At 35.9% G+C, this 20,279-nt stretch overlaps 1 protein-coding gene, 1 long non-coding RNA gene, 3 other non-coding genes and 1 pseudogene across 5 annotated transcripts; 4 read left to right on the top strand and 2 right to left on the bottom strand.

The window, feature by feature from the left end:
* Positions 1 to 438: 438 nt before the first annotated feature.
* LOC113294400 lies at positions 439 to 1,838 on the bottom strand (annotated as a pseudogene).
* Positions 1,839 to 1,948: 110 nt separating this feature from the next.
* LOC113294401 lies at positions 1,949 to 5,508 on the top strand. Its single transcript, XR_003332658.1, has 2 exons — positions 1,949 to 2,144; positions 5,250 to 5,508. It is a non-coding gene; the product is annotated as an uncharacterized LOC113294401 (long non-coding RNA).
* LOC113300880 lies at positions 2,243 to 2,340 on the top strand. Its single transcript, XR_003335986.1, has one exon. It is a non-coding gene; the product is annotated as a small nucleolar RNA snoR69Y (small nucleolar RNA).
* Positions 2,390 to 2,472, top strand: LOC113300931. The gene has a single exon (XR_003336019.1). It is a non-coding gene; the product is annotated as a small nucleolar RNA SNOR75 (small nucleolar RNA).
* Positions 3,662 to 3,743, top strand: LOC113300935. Its single transcript, XR_003336022.1, has one exon. It is a non-coding gene; the product is annotated as a small nucleolar RNA SNOR75 (small nucleolar RNA).
* An 11,616-nt stretch (positions 5,509 to 17,124) lies between the features above and the next one.
* Positions 17,125 to 18,324, bottom strand: LOC113292881 (aspartic proteinase nepenthesin-1-like). The gene is made up of 2 exons (XM_026541706.1): positions 18,100 to 18,324; positions 17,125 to 17,955 (listed from the first exon to the last, which is right to left on the bottom strand). The coding sequence occupies exons 1-2, from the start codon at positions 18,322 to 18,324 to the stop codon at positions 17,125 to 17,127; spliced, it is 1,056 nt and encodes a 351-aa protein (XP_026397491.1).
* Positions 18,325 to 20,279: the final 1,955 nt, after the last annotated feature.

Raw genomic sequence — 20,279 nt, 5'->3', positions numbered from 1 at the left:
GTTTGAATTATGTAAAAAGATTATAATAGATTTTATGTGTTTGCTAACCACCATAAAAAATATTTTTTGTAAGAAAAATGACTCTTTTAAGAGAATTGAAAAATCATGGATTTTAAGGATATAAAATAATAATTTTTGAAATTGGATAAACCATCCAAAAAAAAAAAAAACCAAAAAACAATGACGGAATGAAAGAACATCCTAGATCGTCTCCTCTTTGAGTTCATTTATCTTTTTAAGAAAATCAACTATATTGAGAAAGTGTTTGTTAAAATTTGTTATTATTTATCAACTTATGATTATCGAGAATCTTAAATCAATAATTATTAATTTTTTTCATGGATTGGACTTAATAAAACAAAGAATTCCTATCTTTCTATTTTTTTGTTTTTAAAAAAAAAAGAAGAACAGAATTTATGTTTTCTTCTTAGTGGGGTTAATATTGGGTGGGCTGGGCTGGCTGTGAGGCTGTCTTATTGTCTGGGCTTTATCGAGGAGGACGATCCCAGCATTGGATGCAACTGGAACCGACAAATATAAATTTTTTATTTGCTATTTGCAGTGATGATCTTAGCTAAACAGGTGATGAAAAATATACAGCGAAGCAAGAAAATAGATGCATAGTTCCTGAATGAAGCAGTTCGTTTATAGATTAAACGCGATGGACGATACAACGGCCAGTAGAAGCCACCCAACAAAGAAATAACCTACAAGCCTTGTTGGTCCAAAATCCTCTGGTTCCTGCACAATAACAGCAACAACAAGATATATATATATATATCAGAAAATTTTTTCATTGCATCTTGTTGAACGAACGGGATGTTATATAAGACGGCATAATTCATAGAAGTGGTGAGCGATGCATACTCCTGGAGGTGGAGTTCCTTGTATGACATCGGCTTGTGTAATGTCGGATTCAAATGGCCAGGCAAATCTATCTGGAGTTCCAGTCCTTAATAAGCTCCAATCGTATAATCTTCTCTCTTCTTGAGATGATAAAATCGAATACGATTCCTGCCAATTAATGTTTGATTTACAACCATTTGTTTTGTATTGCAGGAATAAACAAAAGAGTCCCGAGGAGACAACGTTTTGGGCTAACAGCAAAACTGACCTTCAAGAGATCCATCTTGTTGGCAAGTTCTTCTTCCTCCAATTCTTGCTTCATCAGTTATTCGTATTTGTTCTTATAACCAATGCTAACCTGGTAGAGAATGCAAATATGTCAGACAGTGTATTCCAGTTTGGATTCAGTCAGGTTGCAGAGACCAGCGGCGGTTACCTGATCGTACGGGCATCCCCGTGGAATTCCAAGTCTAGCATAGTGATCAACATCAGTTATAGCTGCATTTCTAAAACAACCAAAATTCATAAACCAAGAAACAAAAATCAAATCAAACACAGCAACAAAAATCAACATTTTTTTTTTCGCTTACGGATTCCACGGAGAATCTTTTCGACGTTCAAAGTGGAGATTATTGAGTACGGAACTTTTGAAGCTTCAACTGATGTTGAATTCTCTCCTTGAAAATCAACATCTTTTGTTTCTTGTGGTGATGATTCAGCCTTAATCTGAAACCTTACATTTTTACACTGACGAAACCGAACACACTGCGCACCGGATCTCGGTACCTGCGATGCACCTTCAAATGTGTCTTTTCTCAAAATACTAATACTTGCTGTTGCTGATGAAATTGCCATGGCAGGAACTAACAGTTTTTTTCCTGTTTCTTTCAGTTCCACTTGTTCTAAGTCAGAAGAAAATCATAGATAAGGTTTTAGGAATAGAAGTATACAAACCAATGAACGATAATAGAATGTTATCCACCAATTTTTATCCGACCCGAGTTAGACCCGTATTTTGAAACGGGTTTAAATTGACCCTGTATTTTTAAAACGGTTTAACGCTGACCCGTATTAAGCACCTTGAAAGACCGTTTTACCCCTCACACAAAACCCTAATGAAAATTAGGGTTTTATAAAAGGACTTGTACAAAACCAACTTCTTGTTCTATCACAGGGTGTTGTCTCTCTCTGTGAAGGCGGTGGCGACTTGAGTGACCCTCCCCAATGGTGTAGCCGGGGTGGTTGCGCAAGTGGTGGATCCTGGTGCTACAGCTGGAAGGTGGTGGTGGAGGAGGAAGGTGGTAATTTTTCACTCAAATTCGTCTTAGTGTTTTTTTTTTTTTTCCTCATGCTTTGTTTTGATTTTATTTAGAGGTTTTGGTTTTGATTTGAGATAGATTGCAGTGATGATAATGTTTCTAATCCCAGCTCTATGAGACATTCCTTTGTGGAAAGTCAGGGATCATATTAGTTTAAACATTTTCTGAGCCAATCAATATCACCATTACAATTTCATAGTTTTTGATGATCATAATCTTGGGTTCCTCAGTGATGTTAAAATTAGATGACGAGACTGATGTATCCATTCTTAACCTTGATGTTAAATGAGGCATTTGTCTGAGAGGAACCCATTAAGAAATTTTACTCTTGATTTTGAAATTACTTTAAAAGTTGGTATGGATTTTCAATCTAATTTACTCTTGATTGATTTTGAAAAAATCAAGATTTTTACTGTTGATTTTGAACTCAATCTTGTTTGGATGTTCAATCTAATTTGTTTATTTGGTACATTTGAACAAGTCCTTTCTGATTGGGGAAGGACTTGTGGGGTTTAACTGAGTTTCAAGCTGTGGTTAGCTCATAAGTCCGTAAATGCTAAGTCCAATTTGAAATATAGCGCAGTTAAGATTTTCTTTTTCAGCCCCCTGCCTCCGTCCCCAACATTCAGTTTCTTGTTCTCGGCAAAGATAGGATATTAGGATATCATCAGTTTACTTAAATTTTAGATTTGACCTCGATAGAAAGTGAACGTTTTTGTATTTAATGTGGTATTAGATTTCTGTCATCGATAAAGCAAACTGGTTCATATCGGTACCATAGTTGTGTCGGAAGATGACTATAATGATATTTTGGAGTTCGTTAGGCTCCTTGAACTACTACAAAGTACATGGAGTTTGGAGTATCTTCCTACATATGTTTCATTCAATATTGGTTATCTGTATTGCATGACAAAGTTCATGACAGTCTGGTAATTGTTGGATATCAAATTTTAATTCATGCTATTGCTTTTGCTAGAAGCATCGTGTTGATGTGACGATTGACTTGTATTTTCTCCTTTGTGCTATCCCCAGTTCTATTGTTGCTCTGGGTTTACATTCTGCCTGTTTTATGCATTTTGTTGGTTGAGTATACACGCAAGTAAGATTTTCTTTTTCAGCCCCCCTGGGTCCGTCCCTGGTTGTGATCAAAATGGTTGGTAAATTTGGGACCATGGACAGACCCAGGAAGGCTGGAAATAAAATTCGTTTGCGGACTAATTTCTTTTGATTAATCCCAATATTCACATTAGGGTTGGGGCTGACCTGGGGTTGAGCCTCAGTTAGTCGCCACAGTGCGTGGGAGCCTCTAGGCACCATATGGCAACAAGTACCACGGTATTATATGTTGTTGGAATAACTCTTTTTTGGTGGATTTAAACTACTATGCTGTGGTTGATATACTGTAAATTTATTTTCTGCATCTAGGTTGCTGTTGTTGATTTTTGTATTCAAGTCATTTGTTTTCAATAGTTTTGATAATCGTATGAATATCGGTTCCTCAATGATGTCAAGATAGATGACGAGACTGATATATCCATTCTTAACCCTGATGTTAAATGAGGCATTTGTCTGAGAGGAACTCGTTAAGATTTTACATTTGAGATATGAAATTACTACGAACATGAAAACATGAAATGGAATAGCGGTCTAGTTGGATATATGGTAAATTTAATTTCCGTGTCTTCTAGGTTGTGGTAAATTTTATGGTTGGTATTTAAGTCATTTTCACAGCGATTGTGGTTCCTTGTACCATATTCGTGTCCGAAAATGACTATAGTGAAAAAGTTCCTGTATGCTATTTAACCAAGGAAGACCATTTTGCTTTCTTGTCCTCAGCAAAAATAGGATATAATCAGTTTATTAAATTTTTGAATGCGACTTTGATAGAACTTTGTTGCTTTTATGCAGTACTATCTGCCAATGTTGGTGTGTATTGGTTTGTTGCTTTTTTGGAGAAGATATGTTAATTTTTACTGTTTTCATATCATTCTCATAGTGATTGCGGTTCCATTCTCTTTAAACAAAACAAAGGTGATTAGTAAAAGAAAACTCTCGTTTCAAGTAAGAGTGGCTGTTGTTTTCTTGTCCTAAGAGCTACTTGTAAGGGATAGAATGTTTTCGCACTCCGCCGCTTTCAGAATGAAGTATGCAGCCCATGGCGGTTCCTTCAAAACTTCTCCACGGGCTAAAACCCTTCATTTTGAAAAAGGTGGAGTGCTTTTGAAGTTGCTGCTCTAGATGGGAGATGATCAGTTTACCTAAAGCAGAACTTTGTAACATCTTATGCAATCATTTTGGAGCGTGATGGATATAATGCTCTGGTTCACTGTTACTTAATTGGATGTGGTGTGTGTCAATTTATATGGTGTTTATGGAGAATCTGGTAGATTTATAATTCACATGACTAGTGTCATGTGTGTTATGGATTTCTGTGATCAATAAAGTGTACCTGTCATACTATCATTTTAAATACAATCAGAAGTACCGTTTTTGTTGTTGTATTTATTAAGGTAGTTTTGGCTTGAATTAATCTGTAGGATTTCAAGATAAATAGAGCAAAGCTAATGCAAAACTTTGGCACTTATGACTGCTTAACTTGTCATGGGTCACTAGTTAGCAAGGCAATTAAAATTACTTGTGACATTTTGTACATTAGTATCAATGCTTTGCGTGTAACTCAACTTAATGCTCTGGTAGTCTGGTTTGTTTTTTTTTGTGTTAAATATATGTTGTTTCATTACTTCATGGTGGTATTTCTTTTGAATATTTCTAGTAGTTCTTTAGGAATCAATTTTGTGGTGTTTAAAATGGCATTCAACAGACTTATTGGATTAGATATCTGTCATCAATAAAGCAAACTGGTTCATACTGTTACCAGCTTTGTGTCGGAAGATGACTACAGTGATATTTTGGAGTTCGTTAGGCTCCTTGGACTATTACACGGTACATGGAGTTTGGAGTATCTTCCTACATACATTTTACACATTTTCTTTTGAATATTTCTAGTGTTTTTTTTTTTTTGTGAACAACTCTGGTGTTTATAAAGAATTTTGGCACTTATTATTTAAGAATTTCTAATGGCAGATGTGTTAATCACTTCTTTTGGATATCTGTGATCGATAAAGCAAAATGGTTCATATTGCTACCTGCATTGTGTCGGAAGCCAATTGAATGTTCAATTTGTTGTTAGAGCTGGTGGTGGAGTAGGAAGGTGTTAATATTTTTTTTTTATCTTCACTCAAATTCATCTTAGTGTTTCTCTCGTTTTTTTGTTTTGTTTTGTTTTAGAAATCCTGCATGAATTATCTTTTTGAAAGTAGTTATTTGATATACATTGCGATGATGATAATGTTTCTAATTCCTGTTAGCTTTGGTGCTTAGTTTGTTAGTTTCGGCAAAATATATGTTATGAATTGCATCTCTTATACCAAGATGACTATAGTTATGTGCTAATAATTTCGAGTTAAGAGTGACTGTTGTTTTCTTGTTCTAAGAGCAACTTGTATTGGCTGGAACAGTTTTAGATTTCGCCACTTTCAGAGTTACGTATGAAGCCCACGGTGTTTGTGAGGTCCCATTGCAGAGACCAATCAAAAAACTCCACTGTGGGATAAATCCTTCATTTTGAAATTGCTCTTAGAAGAGAACTTTGTAGCATCTTGTGCGTGATCAGAATCTGTGATTGGTTTGTGATGAATTATAACGCTCTGGTTCAAATGTACGTATACAGTTTCAGCAGTTCATTGGACATTACTGTAGCCATCCTTGTGCAGTCACTGTCAACCAACAATTGCTGGCCATCCTTAGGTTGGTTGACAGTGATTGCTCAAGGATGGCCGGCTGTTGGTGCTTCAGAGATTTTTGTTGCAGCTTCATGAAGTGTCAAACCTTTCTCCTTGGTGTCAATCAATAATTTATGCAGTTGAGCAGTCTACCTGCTCTGATATAGCAAAGACTACAACTCAGATGGAGTTGCTCTATTTCAATGGTTTATACAGGGAAATAGAATGTCTGGATTGCAGGGTGCATCGCTGGGAAATTGTCAAATGGACTTGCAGTTCTTGGAAAGAGCAACACCAATATGGAAGATTTTTTGACCTTTACTATTAGACCAGACTTTTGGTCAATACTGGGTGAACATAAAAATAAGCTTTCCCCTGTCAAAAATATTTTGTGGACGGGAATGGTCAAGTTAGCCTATACGGAGAGAATGGCAGTCTATGAATTGCTCCCGAGAATAGCAAAAGGGATTGTAGTCGTGCTTTCCAGTCTTTTTCTGGACTTCTAAATATCATCTGATGTTTTGGCAACATAGGCTGTCGAACAAATTGGTCCGCAGAAACAAAATAACCTATGTGAAATGAAACTCAGAACAGTAGAACTTGATACAGGGGAAAGCTTTTTCTATATCCACCCAATATTAAGTCAAAGTCAAAGTCAAAATAGGCTAGACCAAAACCAGCTTTCCCGTGGTTTTCCCTCATCAAAAATCATATTGAAGAACATCAGGACGATCAATAGGGAACATAATAATTTGAGAGTAGGCCTGGAAATGAAAATGTCATAATAATTTGAGAGTAGGCCTGGAAATGAAAATGTCATCGTTGGAAACTCTCTGAAATCGTCTGGTACAGGAAAACAAAGATCGAGACCAGGTTCAGGATCAGCAGGACGAATACCAAAGTTCTTCAAAATGTTCCAACACCGCTTCCTCCACTCTTTCATAATGTCGGAGTCCCTGAATCTATGACAGTCCCACCAGTTCCATCCTCCATAAGCTGAGTTCCATCCTCCATAAGCTGGAAATCGCTTTTTTCAAACCTTAAGGGCCTGTTTGGTACAGTTTTGAAAAACAATTTTCAAAAATAGTTTTCCACTGTTTTAAAAACATACCCTTTTTTCCTTGTTTTCATTTTCTAAAAATTGTTTGGTAAACTGTTTTTAAAAATAAGGAAAACCAACTAAATCGGATCAAATGTAAAGATTCGTCTAAGAGATGGTGATATTAGCCATGACTCACTTGCAGTCATTCCCCATCTCTTACTTTGTTCTGAAAAGAAGAAAAGAATAAAGAAAAGAAAAAAAGAGAAAACACAGAAAACAATAATTTGTTGTTTTCATTTTTTTGTTTTTAAAAACAGAAAACAGATAGAAAACATTTTCTGAAAATGTCCTTACCAAACGCATTTTCTCATGTTTTCTGTTTTCTCTGTTTTTAAAAACAGAAAACTGTTTTTGAAAACTATACCAAACAGGACCTAAGCTTTTGTTGTCTACACTAATATCTTTTAGAATCAAGTAGTAAGACGTCCCGAAGTTTGGTTCTTGAATTATCGGAGTTGTAAGTACTTGAGGTCCTTCTCCAATTATTGCGCCGGAACCAATAATTGTAGATGATTATAACAAAGATGGATGAAAATTGGGGGATCTGAGATGATTGAAGAATGGGTACTGCAGGTTACTGAGATTGGTGTCGAGTTGATGGTGGTAACAGCTTGAGATAAGAAGGTGATACTGTTGATAAAATGGGTCTGTGGTTGTGTATAAAGGGTAAGAAGATCTCAACATCAAGAAGATGAAGTTGTGCTGGTTGATTTCCTGTGATGGTGTGATGCAATGGAGGAGATCGAAGATGGGTTTGTGGTGGTGCTGTAATTACAGGAAAGATCAATTGATCAGGTGTCGTGTGTTGATGGTGAAACAATCAGTAGACAGATGATGTTCATAACTCAAGAAAGAAAAATAATGAGCAGCTGATATTGAACTAAATTTTTTGAGATGAAATGATGGTGCACAATAGGGGTATGCAACGGAAGGACGGTTGCGGATTAGGAGTCACCCGCAACCAAACCATCAAAGTTACGGATTTGAAAAATTCAACCATGTCCGGCCCAATCATCCGCGAATTGTATGGGCGGGATGCGGATTAATTGCGGATTTAGTTTAAAGAGAAAAAAGAAGAAGTAACGTACAGAATCAAAACGAGAAATGATAACCCAAAACTAGGCAAAGACATTAGTTCGCTGGGCTCAAATAATCCGAGACAAACACATTAGTTCACACGGACTCATCAGAAACTGTTTCATCCTTGCTGCCAAGATGATTACTACTCTCGTTTCATTTTCTTTGCTGTTTTAAAAGGTTGATGTCAGTAATGTTGTTTGACTTTTCCCTAAAGTCTAAGTCACCATCTCACTCAAGCATCATGAATCATGGTTCAATAAATGTGTATTTGTTAAAGAAATTTTGTGTACAGTCTCTGCATCAGTCTATCGACAACTAATACTCAATTTAAATTCCATCTTCTTGTCGGCAACTAAGTTTGCCTATTTCAACGCCACTTGTTGTAACTCAATTTATTATTACCTCCAATAACAGGACAGAACCTTAGAATTAGTTTCATAGAAAATTCTCAGAAAATCCACAATTTGTGGGAGGAGGAAATGAGCTACGATTTTCTCGGACGTAACTGCTAATATGCATAGTAATGTACAACAGCTGCCGTGCGGGTGAATCTGCGGAATTCAAAGTCCAACCGTGATAGTGCTCATTTTTGTACTTATTATGGCGTTTTATGTGTGTAGGTGTTTTTGGCCAATAAACATTTTTGAAAGAATTTGCTCGAAAAGTTGCGCGGGCACCCTGGAGGACACTTGCTATTCGGACCCGACAAATGGATAAGGGGTAACAAATAACTAAGGGGCATCCATTTCCAGGCAGATGCTAAAGGGATACCAGAACATGATAGGGGGAGGTCATCCTCATCATTTGAATTCTGGTTTTGGCGGGAAACAAAACCAGCAAGCCTGCAGTTTACGAAATCAAAATTTTGAGAAGTTTTAGGGAGATTAAACCTCGGATTTTTATTGTACTGGACGTGATATAACTAAACAGGCCTGGTATGGGTGATTTAATCGATCAAATTGGGCTGAATAATCCGGAAGAAGAAAACAGAGGTTGACTTGTAAAAGGAAACTGTATGGAATTATTTTAGGAATTTCAGGGAGACTAAAGGCGTGATATTGTTTCCTAAGGTGATATTCTATCTAAGTAAGAGTTTCGGATGATTTGGAAGTCTTATAAACGCGTAAGGAAGTCGGCGGAGAAGATTATTTCCGTGGCATGCACGAAAAGAAAAAGAGGAATTTAATCGCTATTTTTAGGTTTCTGAGGAGTATAAAAGGTGTTTTCGAGTCCCACGGAAGGGGATGAAGTCATTGGATCAGTCTCAGAGGAGTTTTTAACACCACAGAGCTGAATTGATCAAGTTGCAGGAAAACCCGAGTTTCTGCTGCTGTTGAAGAACAAGCGTTGCAAATAAGAACAGAGTCTCAAATTTGTAACGCTGCTACAGTAACTTCTTTGTAACAGTCAGTTCTTTGTTTTGCAACGCCATTACATCGTTGCAAACAATCAGTTTTATAGTTTTCATTCTTTTAATCAACTTTTGGGCTAAGAACAAATATTTTGAACAAGTGATTAATATGAGGAGCTAAACCCCATTGCTGAGGCGACGGAGGAAGCCATTTTTCCAAATATTATGTGGTAAATTCTATTTAATTTAATTTTTGTTATTCTTTTATGGTTATTTGCACTGAACTGAAATTAAATTTATGATTCTGATTAAGTGGTTGTGTTCTCAATTGATGGGTCATGCTTAGGTTATGTCTTTTGATGGTCCATGCTTTCGATTTACAGTTATTGTTTTGAGAATCTACTTGTCTAGGCGAATATTAGAATCACTTCAAACGTAAAGAATTGCATAATTATTGACTAGATTAAATCACATAAAAATTGGAGATTGGTGGAATCTTGAGTCATGCTTAGGTTATGTCTTTTGATGGTCCATGCTTTCGATTTACAATTATTGTTTTGAGAATCTACTTGTCTAGGGGAATATTAGAATCACTTCAAACGTAAAGAGTTGCATAATTATTGACTAGATTAAACCTGGTAACAGTGTTGTACCGGATCGGTATCGGAGGTACAGGTACAATTCCAGGTACATGTACAGGTACCGGTCCTCAAAATGAGGTACCGGTCAACACCAGGTGCAGGGACCGGTTCCATAAAAGAACCGGGCCGTACCGGACCATGTGCAGCCCAAACCATCATGTAAATCTGCAGGGTTCCATCTCCACCCAAGTAAAAATTCCGCGCCGACCCTATTGCATGAGAGATATAAATTTTTTCTAGATGTACTCTCTCGGTTTCCGAAAAAGAGTTATTTTAGTTTTTTTCAATTTGGTCTATTTATATGGTCAAATAAAAAAAGTAAAAGTACATTTTTTTTCAGAAATGGAGGTAGTATATCACATTAGACAATTTCTATAGTTATTAGCCCATCAAGAAAGGTTTCGGTTCAAGATAATATTTGCAAGCGAGTCTTGAACAACGCTAATATATGGGCTAAGCTTCAAGCTGATGAGGATTCTTCCGTGCCTAGTAACCATGTTAATCTCCAATGAATTTTCAAACTATCAAAATAAGTTTGAGAAAATTTTAATTTCAGACTAGAAAACTTAGCATTCGAAACAATCATGAACTCCCTTTGTACCACTTATATAAGTGGAGAGGTCAATTATCTTAAATTAAGAAAATTACCTTGAATTCATAATTTTTCATATTTTTTTTGTTTTATCTTTTGTCCTATTAGTAACACAATTTTTTATATTCAATAAATGAGGATATTTGTGAGAACTCGATCTATCCAGTGGGACAAAGAAAATTCAAAATTTCGTCTATATAATATAAGTACACCGGGATTATTAATATTAAACACACGGTTCAAACTTGAACGAAAAAGAACTACAATCTCTCCTTACCCTCATTTTAATATGTAACCATGTCAAACTAATTGTTCAATTTGAAATTAAGAAATAAAAATATTTTATTCATTCTTCGCATTGACGAACATTTCGATCATGAGTCTAAATTGCATCCGCAATCAGTAAACGAGAGTTGCTTGGCACTAAGATCGTACATAATTCTTTTTATCAGCTTGTCGCATAGCTCCAAAAATAACATCATACGGATCACCACCACCAGTAAAGTCATCATTCAAGCCAATGATAGCAAAACATAGCAAGTTTTCATCTCTGTAATAGGCAAAAATACCAGACCATTGTCGAATGACAATATCCGCTGTTAGAAACAAAGCACTATAATCAAATCACACAAAGAAACCGCTGAGTCGCGTACGAGGTCGCTATCTTTAAGGTGTTTCGCGACTCTGCCTCTTGATTGTGCTAGCAGTCAGTTTTTTGTCGAAACCCTATGGGATAAAACAGCTTATCTCTTTCGATTTCTCTGCACTGAGAGATCGAATCAATAATAACTCTTTCAACAACACTTGCTCAGAAAACTTGACGAAATAAAAATAACTTTCTATATTTTCTCTTCCAGAAACCAGTTTTTTTTATAATCAAAAAGAATCAATGGAATTAATGGAAAATTAATTTTCGATTAAATGCCAATTAAATTTCTTTGTAACAGCAAAAAAACGGCCGTATTAAAATTTCAACATTAACTGTAATTAATCATGATATAATTATCTTAATACGTTTTGAAAATTTAAGTTAAAAACAGCAAAAAAAAAAATTGTTAAGGCCCCAAGGCCCCGCTCCCGGACTAATGTAATATAATATATAGTATAAATAGTATATACCCTAGTGAAATTGTGTGGGGTGGGAATTGAACCCATGCCTATAGTGTGGGAGCTCAAAACAATGCCACCATACTATCTCTCTAACTTTGGCATATTATTACAAAACTATGTTTTTTAAATATATACCCCAACAATCCCCCACTTATATTTTAAAACATTGAGCAAGTGCTATACAGTTGTGCATAAGCAAAGGTGCCTTTCGACTTGAACCTCTACATAGTGTTGAACTTTCTAAGTATCAGGTAACTAGAGTGACTCTCGTCTTGAACTCTAACTAATAATAGATTATACAACACACACAACTATATCTTAGAGTAAAGTTCTTAATTTTGCACATTAGGGCCATGTGCTTATCCCTTTCTTAACGAACGATCTAGAGAAATGCCCAAGTTCTCATAGAAGGCGGCCACACCTTCACATTCGTATAGGTGAGTCTATCAAGGATACTCCTGTATATCCCACTCTTAACTTAAGAGCTATAGACATCATTAAGAGTTTAAACACTCAACCTGTTTCCCACTTCAGGATATCATGCTATGGGAATGCATGACTCTATCATATTATTTGTAACTTCGTCTAGTCCCTTTGAACCTATTTCTAGGTTGGGTATCCATTACAAATGACTCAACTTCTCACGGGCAAAAGTCCCATACTTTTAGAGATATTCCATACCTTTTCTCTTGCTAATCCTTTCGTCAAAGTATCAGCTATATTTCCTTCAGACCTTACATGATCTACTCTAACAACACCAGTTGTGAGAAATTCTCTAACTGTGTCGTGCTTTCGACGTATCTGTCGATTCTTACTGTTATTATAACTACTACTCTCTACTACTCTCACTGATAGCCGCGGTACTATCGCAGTGGATCAAAGTGGCTGGTATCGGTTTTTCCCATACTGGAATGTCTGATAACAGACTCTTCAGCCATCCTGCTTCTTCACTAGCTGCTGCTAGTGCCATCAATTCAGCCTCCATCGTAGATTGGGCTATAATTGTCTGTTTCTTTGATCTCCAAGATACAGCGCCCCCAGCAATAGTAAAAACATATCCACTGGTGGCCTTGGAATCATCTGAAAGAGTATTCCAATTAGCATCGCTAAATCCTTCAAGGACTGCGGGATGCCTCTTATAGTGTAATCCTAGGTTTGTGGTTCTTTTCAGATACCGCATAACCCTCTCAATAGCATCCCAGTGTTCCAAACTAGGATTACTGGTAAACCTGCACAGAACTCCCACTGCATATGCAATGTCTGGTCTTGTACAATCAGTTGCATAACGCAGACTTCCAATTATACTAGCATATTCAGATTGTCTAACACTTTCTCCAGTGTTCTTAAACAATTTCACATTAGGATCAAACGGAGTACAAGCAGGCTTACAATCAAAATATTCATACTTTCTCAGAATTTTTTCAATGTAGTGAGATTGATCCAAACAAATACCACTACTAGTTCTAGTTATTTTGATTCCCAAGATTACACTAGCTTCACCCAAATCTTTCATGTCAAAATTCGAACTAAGCATACCTTTAGTTTCATTGACAACAGATAAATTGGAACCAAATATCAGCAAATCATCCACATACAAGCAAACAATCACACACACATCATTCTCAAATTTATAATAGATGCATTTGTCACCCTCGTTTATTCTGAAGTTATGTGAAATCATTAAATTATCAAATTTCTCATGCCACTGTTTAGGAGCTTGTTTTAAACCATAAAGGGATTTTTCTAGCTTACATACTTTCTGTTCTTGTCCAGGAATTACAAAACCTTCAGGTTGTTCCATATAAATTTCCTCTTCTAGTTCACCATTCAAAAAGGCAGTTTTAACATCCATTTGGTGAATAACAAGATTATGAGCAGCGGCAACAGCAATCAAAACACGTATAGATGTTAATCTAGTAACAGGAGAATAAGTATCAAAGAAGTCTACGTTCTCTCGTTGCCTAAATCCTTTAGCAACCAGTCTAGCTTTGTGCTTCTCTATTGTTCCATCAGGTTTTAGTTTCCTTTTCAAAACCCATTTACAACCTATAGGCTTACAACCAGGAGGTAAATCTACTATACGCCAAGTTCCATTAGACATATGAGAATCCCATTCATTATCTACAGCTTCTTGCCAGAAACTAGACTCTGCAGAACTGAACGCCTCTTGTAAATTAGAAGGTTCTTCCTCTACGGCATAAAATTCAAAATCAGGATCTCTTGTGTCAGTCCTAGCTCTTTTACTTCTTCTAGGTTCAACTTCAGTGATCCTAGTTTCTGCACTTCTAGGTTCTTCTAATCTATGTTCAGAATCAGCTCTAGGTAAAACACTAGATAAAGAACCCCCACTATTACCCCCACTATTTCTAGATTTAAAAGGAAATCTCTCTTCAAAGAAATCAACATCAATAGATTCAATAATAACCTTATTATTAATATCAAAGAACCTATAAGCTTTACTGTTTTGAGCATAACCAATAAAAACACATTCATAAGCTCTACTTTCTAACTTATGTCTTTTAGGATCAGGTTTTCTAACAAAAGCTAAGCAACCCCAAACTCTAAAATAAGAGACATTAGGTTTTCTATTTCTCCAAAGTTCATAAGGAGATATCATGGTTTTATTATTAGGAATGCGGTTCAAAACATGGCAAACAGTCAGCAAACATTCACCCCACCAATGAGAAGCAGCACCAGAGCTAAGCAAACAAGCAACAGTCAATTCAGTAAGAGTACGATTCTTTCTTTCAGCTTTCCCATTCATTTGAGGATTATATGGTGCAGTTCTTTCATGTATAATGCCATTAGTTTGATAAATTTCAGTAAAAGGAGAAGAATCATATTCAGTGCCTCTATCACTACGAAATCTCTTAATTTTCCTACCAAATTGATTTTCAATTTCAGCAATAAAAATCTTAAACTTTTCAATAGCTTCGTTCTTATGGCTCAACAAATAAACATAAGTATAATTAGAACAATCATCAATGAACGTCATGATATACCTCTTGCCATTTCTAGTTAGGATACCTTCATATTCACACAAATCAGAATGTATTAAGTCTAGTGGTTTCGATTCTCTTACAACAGATTTATGTGAAGTCTTGGTTATTTTTGCTTGACTACAGTATTCACATTTTTCAAAATCATTTTCAGAAAATTCAGGGAGGACACCTAACTTACTCATGTTATTTACTAACTTTTTACCCACATGACAAAGCCTACCATGCCAAACATTAAAATTGCAAACCATATAAGCAGAAGAATCAATTTTATTCATAGCATCAACATTAAGCTTAAACATTCCATCAGTAGCATAACCCTTTCCTACAAAATTCTTATTCTTAGTTATAGTGTAAATATCAGACCCAATAGTTTGATACAACCCAGCCTTGTTGAGAAGATAGCCGGAAACAAGGTTCTTTCTCATTTCTGGAGTGTGAAGGACATCTTTCAGCATGAGTGTCTTCCCAGAAGTAAACTTCAACTCTACCGTACCAGAACCTTTCACCATAGTGCTGTGGGAGTCTCCCAATAACACTTTCTTGTCCTTGGTTTCAGCATAAGTCTTAAACATGGACCTATCAAAACAACAATGACGCGAAGCACCACTGTCTATCCACCACCCATCAGATCCACCAACCATGTAGAACTCTGGATCAGAGACCATGGCAATTATAACGTCACCCACAGCATTAGCTTGTGCGTTATTCTTTTCCTTGTTAAATCTGCAATTCCTAGCCATGTGGTTTGGTTTATTACAGATATAACAAAGAAATTCAGAATTGGAATTCTGTCCATTTTTCGATGGGTGTTGGTTCTTGTTTTGATTAGGCCTTCCTCATTTCTTCTGGTTCGGGTTAGGTTTCATATCCCTTTTCTTAGGTTTTAAATTCGGATGAGTCTTATTGTTAGAAACAATGAGAATCTCTTCCTTCTTATCTTGTTTTCGAGCTTCTTCCTCAACCCTGAGCTTAACAATCAAACTTTCAAGAGAAAATTCTTTAGTCTTGTGACGCAAAGTATTACGAAAATCTTTCCAGCTAGGTGGTAACTTGTCAATCATTACAGAAACTTGAAATTGTTCATCAGTTTTCATACCTTCGGCCACAATTTCGTGGTAAATTTTTTGAAGTTCATGAGCCTGTGCAACAACTGATCTATCATCCACCATTTGGTATCTCACATACCGGCTCACAACATATTTCTTTGAACCCGCTTCCTCGGTGTCATATTTTTTCTGTAATGCATCCCATACATCTTTAGCAGTTTCAAAAGTTGAATAATACTCATATAAATCGTCAGATAATGCATTAAGAATGTAGTTTTTGCAATCAAAGTCATTATCGATCCATTTGTCGATGGCCTTTTGTTTTTCCTCGGGAGTTTGAGAAACAACTTCTTCAACACCACCGGTAGGAGGTGGATCTGTAGCAGCACCACCGCCAGCAGCAACAGCAGCAGCAACAGCAGCAGTCTTATCAGCAGCAGGTTCCAGGGTTCCAGGATGAACACTCGACACAATCATATGCAGCTTCATCAGTTTGAGATAAAAGAACATCTTCAGCTTCCATCTTCTGAAATGCAACCCTTCAAATTTGAAAGGCTTGTTGGTATCATCAACGCGCTTCTTTTCATTCTCCATAGCAGAAAAGAAACACCTTAAAATTGTTAGAAACAAAGCACTATAATCAAATCACACAAAGAAACCGCTGAGTCGCGTACTAGGTCGCTATCTTTAAGGTGTTTCGCGACTCTGCCTCTTGATTGTGCTAGCAGTCAGTTTTTTGTCGAAACCCTATGGGATAAAACAGCTTATCTCTTTCGATTTCTCTGCACTGAGAGATCGAATCAATAATAACTCTTTCAACAACACTTGCTCAGAAAACTTGACGAAATAAAAATAACTTTCTATATTTTCTCTTCCAGAAACCAGTTTTTTTTATAATCAAAAAGAATCAATGGAATTAATGGAAAATTAATTTTCGATTAAATGCCAATTAAATTTCTTTGTAACAGCAAAAAAACGGCCGTATTAAAATTTCAACATTAACTGTAATTAATCATGATATAATTATCTTAATATGTTTTGAAAATTTAAGTTAAAAACAACAAAAAAAAAATTGTTAAGGCCCCAAGACCCCGCTCCCGGACTAATGTAATATAATATATAGTATAAATAGTATATACCCTAGTGAAATTGTGTGGGGTGGGAATTGAACCCATGCCTATAGTGTGGGAGCTCAAAACAATGCCACCATACTATCTCTCTAACTTTGGCATATTATTACAAAACTATGTTTTTTAAATATATACCCCAACATCCGCCCCCTGAAAATGAAATGTCATCTCCGGATACTCAACCAAATCGGCTGATAAATGAAAACAAGGATCGAACCCATGTGCAGGACCAGCAGAATAAATACCAAAATCTTCAAAATATTCTAACAACGCTTGCTTAACTCTTTCAAAATGAGGCCTAATCATAATGGTAAATGGATCCCCTGAATCTATGATAGTCCCACCAGTTCCGTCCGGCTTAAGCTCGAAATCACTTTTTTGAAACCCTAGCCTTCTGTTAGCTACACTAATATCCTCTAGAATCAAGTGGTAAGGCGTCCCGAAGTTTGGGTTTTGAATTATTGGAGTTTTAAGTACTTCGGGTCCTTCTCCAATTATTGTGTCGTGACCAAATCTTAAATACGTGTGTGAAAACTTAATGCCTTGAACGTCATATGCCTCCAAACAGTATTCAAATCGTTTTTCAATATCCAACTGAAGCACCAGAGAAAAATTCGAGGCTCCTTGTCCTAAACCGAGAATTCCTGCTATAGGAGCAGTTCCAGGTGCAGGTTTCGGCGGAGGGAAGTCACGATCACCCTCACGAATGTCAGGAACACCAAGTACTGGTCCGAAATTCCTTTGATTAATACCGCAACCCATTATGATGCTTTCAACACTTTCACGGGCACCGGTGTCTGAGTTCATAGTGAACCTTTCATAAGCAAGATGACCGGATGTCTCTGGTCCGGACACATATCCCTGTTTGTACGTACAAAACCCGTGCTCGCAATGTCCTGCGTCACACACATCAAGATTTTGACAAGGGATACGGCGATATGTACTTGAACTTAGCTGATCATAAATTGGCGGATCTTGATAGAAATAATTATTGCCACCTCAACATTGAGTCCATATTATATCACTACCGCTATCGATAATTAAATAAAAATTCCGAAAAAAAGGTTGTTGTTGATTATCGAAAGTACCTATACCTACCTCAGCAATGTAATAGTTTCCGTTCTCCATGTATTTTACAGGTGGACATACAATGTCGGGGTTCATGGAGCTGCTTTTATTATAAGCTGCAGCTCTTGCCAATCCAAAGTAATGTGCTCGAGCTTTGGATTGTTCGAATAGTCTTTGGAATCTCTCACCTTGAGTTAAATTAGCATACCTTGGATATAGAGGTGATTCTTTGGAATCGCTGCCAATCAGCTTCATGCGAAACCCTCTTGGCTTAGCTGCAATGGCCAAGTTTAGTAGAAAGGAAATACAAACAACTGTTATTACAAAATTGATGGAAGAAGAAACAACATTTTCTCGACTCATTTTTTTTTCCTTTTTGATTGAACAGAGATACTATGAGCAATTTTAAGTTCGAATTAAAATGAATTCATAAACAAATTTATAATGAGTTTGTCAAAACCTACCTTTAAAAGAATATACTTTTATCTGAAAAATAAAAAAATCTTTCCATTATTAGTAATAAATTTCCTTTCCATATTAGGAAGCAAATTAATATCGAGATTAATGTTAGATAATAGTAATAATTAGTAATAAACTCCATATCAGATTTTTCTTTGACATTAACTTAATTACTTTATTTTTCCCCTTGTGCCAACGTTCACTACAAATTACAAAATAATTTTTGTTTCAACGGTATAAGATACATTATATTTTATGCTAACAAAAATATATGAAATGTACTTGAATTGTAACTATTGAACGAGATAATTATCAGTTTTATTGTATCAAGACAGTGAAAATTTGTGCACCCGTCGAATACCGGGGGTGCACGTTCCTGCTCATCTCATTGGTCCACGCAGAAGTCCGGTTTCAAGTCTTTTTCTATTATATTTAAAATAACACGCGCGTTACGGTCCCAAGGATGTCAACATCTGCATAAGATAACTCCATTAAAACAAGAAAGGAAGAAAAACCCCAAATTTCAAAACTGTCTACAATACTCCTCCATCTATTCAGCCCAAAAACAAACAGCAAACCACCCCCACCGTATCTTCGTCTGATTCTCTTTCTTAACCTCTCAGGAAAAAAAAAATAGTTCTACGAAATTCATTTCCCTTCCGATTCTATTTTCTTCTACTGGAACCTCTTTTTTTTTCCAGATATGGATTGTTAGAAATTAGAAATTATAGATCGAGACAAGTTATGACCTAAATTCAAAAAAGTAGAACAAAAATCACAAAAACTGATTAAAATGGTGAAGAAGAATGCTCAACAAGAGAGAAACAAAGATGAACAACTCAAGAAGACGATTAAAAATCCTCCAAAAGGTAAATCGAATCCTTTATCTCATGTTGTTTGATCAACCATAAGATCGTTACTTGCTATTGTTCATATTTTTGGTTGATGTTCATTAATGGTCGGTATGAACAAATATTACATTTTCCGACTATTAAATTTAATTCCACTAGAACTAGTTCGGTGTTGTTGGTTGATTCCGGTCATTTTGACGAAACGATTTTTGGATTCGACGTTTTTCTCTTGTCGAATTTGGTTCTACCTGAACTGTTGGTGTGTTGATTAATTATGGTAATTTTGATGAAACCATTTTTGGTTTCATTATTTTTCCCTTGCCGAATTTGGTTCCACCAGGACTGTTGGTGTGTTGATTAATTTCAGTAGTTTTAATGAAACCATCTTTGGTTTTATCATTTAATTGATTTCAGTTTGTAATCCCTTATAGCTTATGTCTAAAGAATATGATGTCTATTTTTGTTGGGAACATTGATCGTCACTTAAAAAAACTGGGAAAAATTTCACTAATTCAGTACATTGTTACACTTGATAACCATGTAAGAAAACAGCAGACAACATTATCTTTTATGTTGTTAAGATAAGAAAGAACAATAACAATAAAAAATGATGAAACCAAAAAGGGTTCCAGCAAAAATATGATGAAACCTATTTTGGTTCTAACAGATTGCAAAAGCCCGCAAGTTCTGACAAACTTAATATAAAAATGAAACAAACATGACACACCTGCAACAAATTAACATGTTTAACTATAGAAAGAATAGAAAGGAGAATAAACGAAAAAAAAACTCTAAAACAAAAATCAAAATAAAATATGAAAAGTAGATTAAATACATATTGTATGTGGCCTAAACTAAATTGAAACTGAAATTTGAAGAATTGTAATCGAAATGGCTTCA

Source organism: Papaver somniferum, chromosome 7, assembly GCF_003573695.1.
Source record: "Papaver somniferum cultivar HN1 chromosome 7, ASM357369v1, whole genome shotgun sequence".
Taxonomy (NCBI): Eukaryota; Viridiplantae; Streptophyta; class Magnoliopsida; order Ranunculales; family Papaveraceae; genus Papaver; species Papaver somniferum.
The sequence above is the reverse complement of the archived record's forward strand: the minus strand, read 5'-3'. Positions and strand labels throughout refer to the sequence as shown.

Bases quoted from the DNA above. Each gene is read 5' to 3' on its own strand.
- LOC113292881 (XM_026541706.1), bottom strand. From the start codon at position 18,324: ATGAAGCTGATTGGCAGCGATTCCAAAGAATCACCTCTATATCCAAGG. The intron at 17,956-18,099 runs GTAGGTATAGGT...ATTTATGATCAG, and splicing joins GAAACTATTACATTGCTGAG to CTAAGTTCAAGTACATATCG.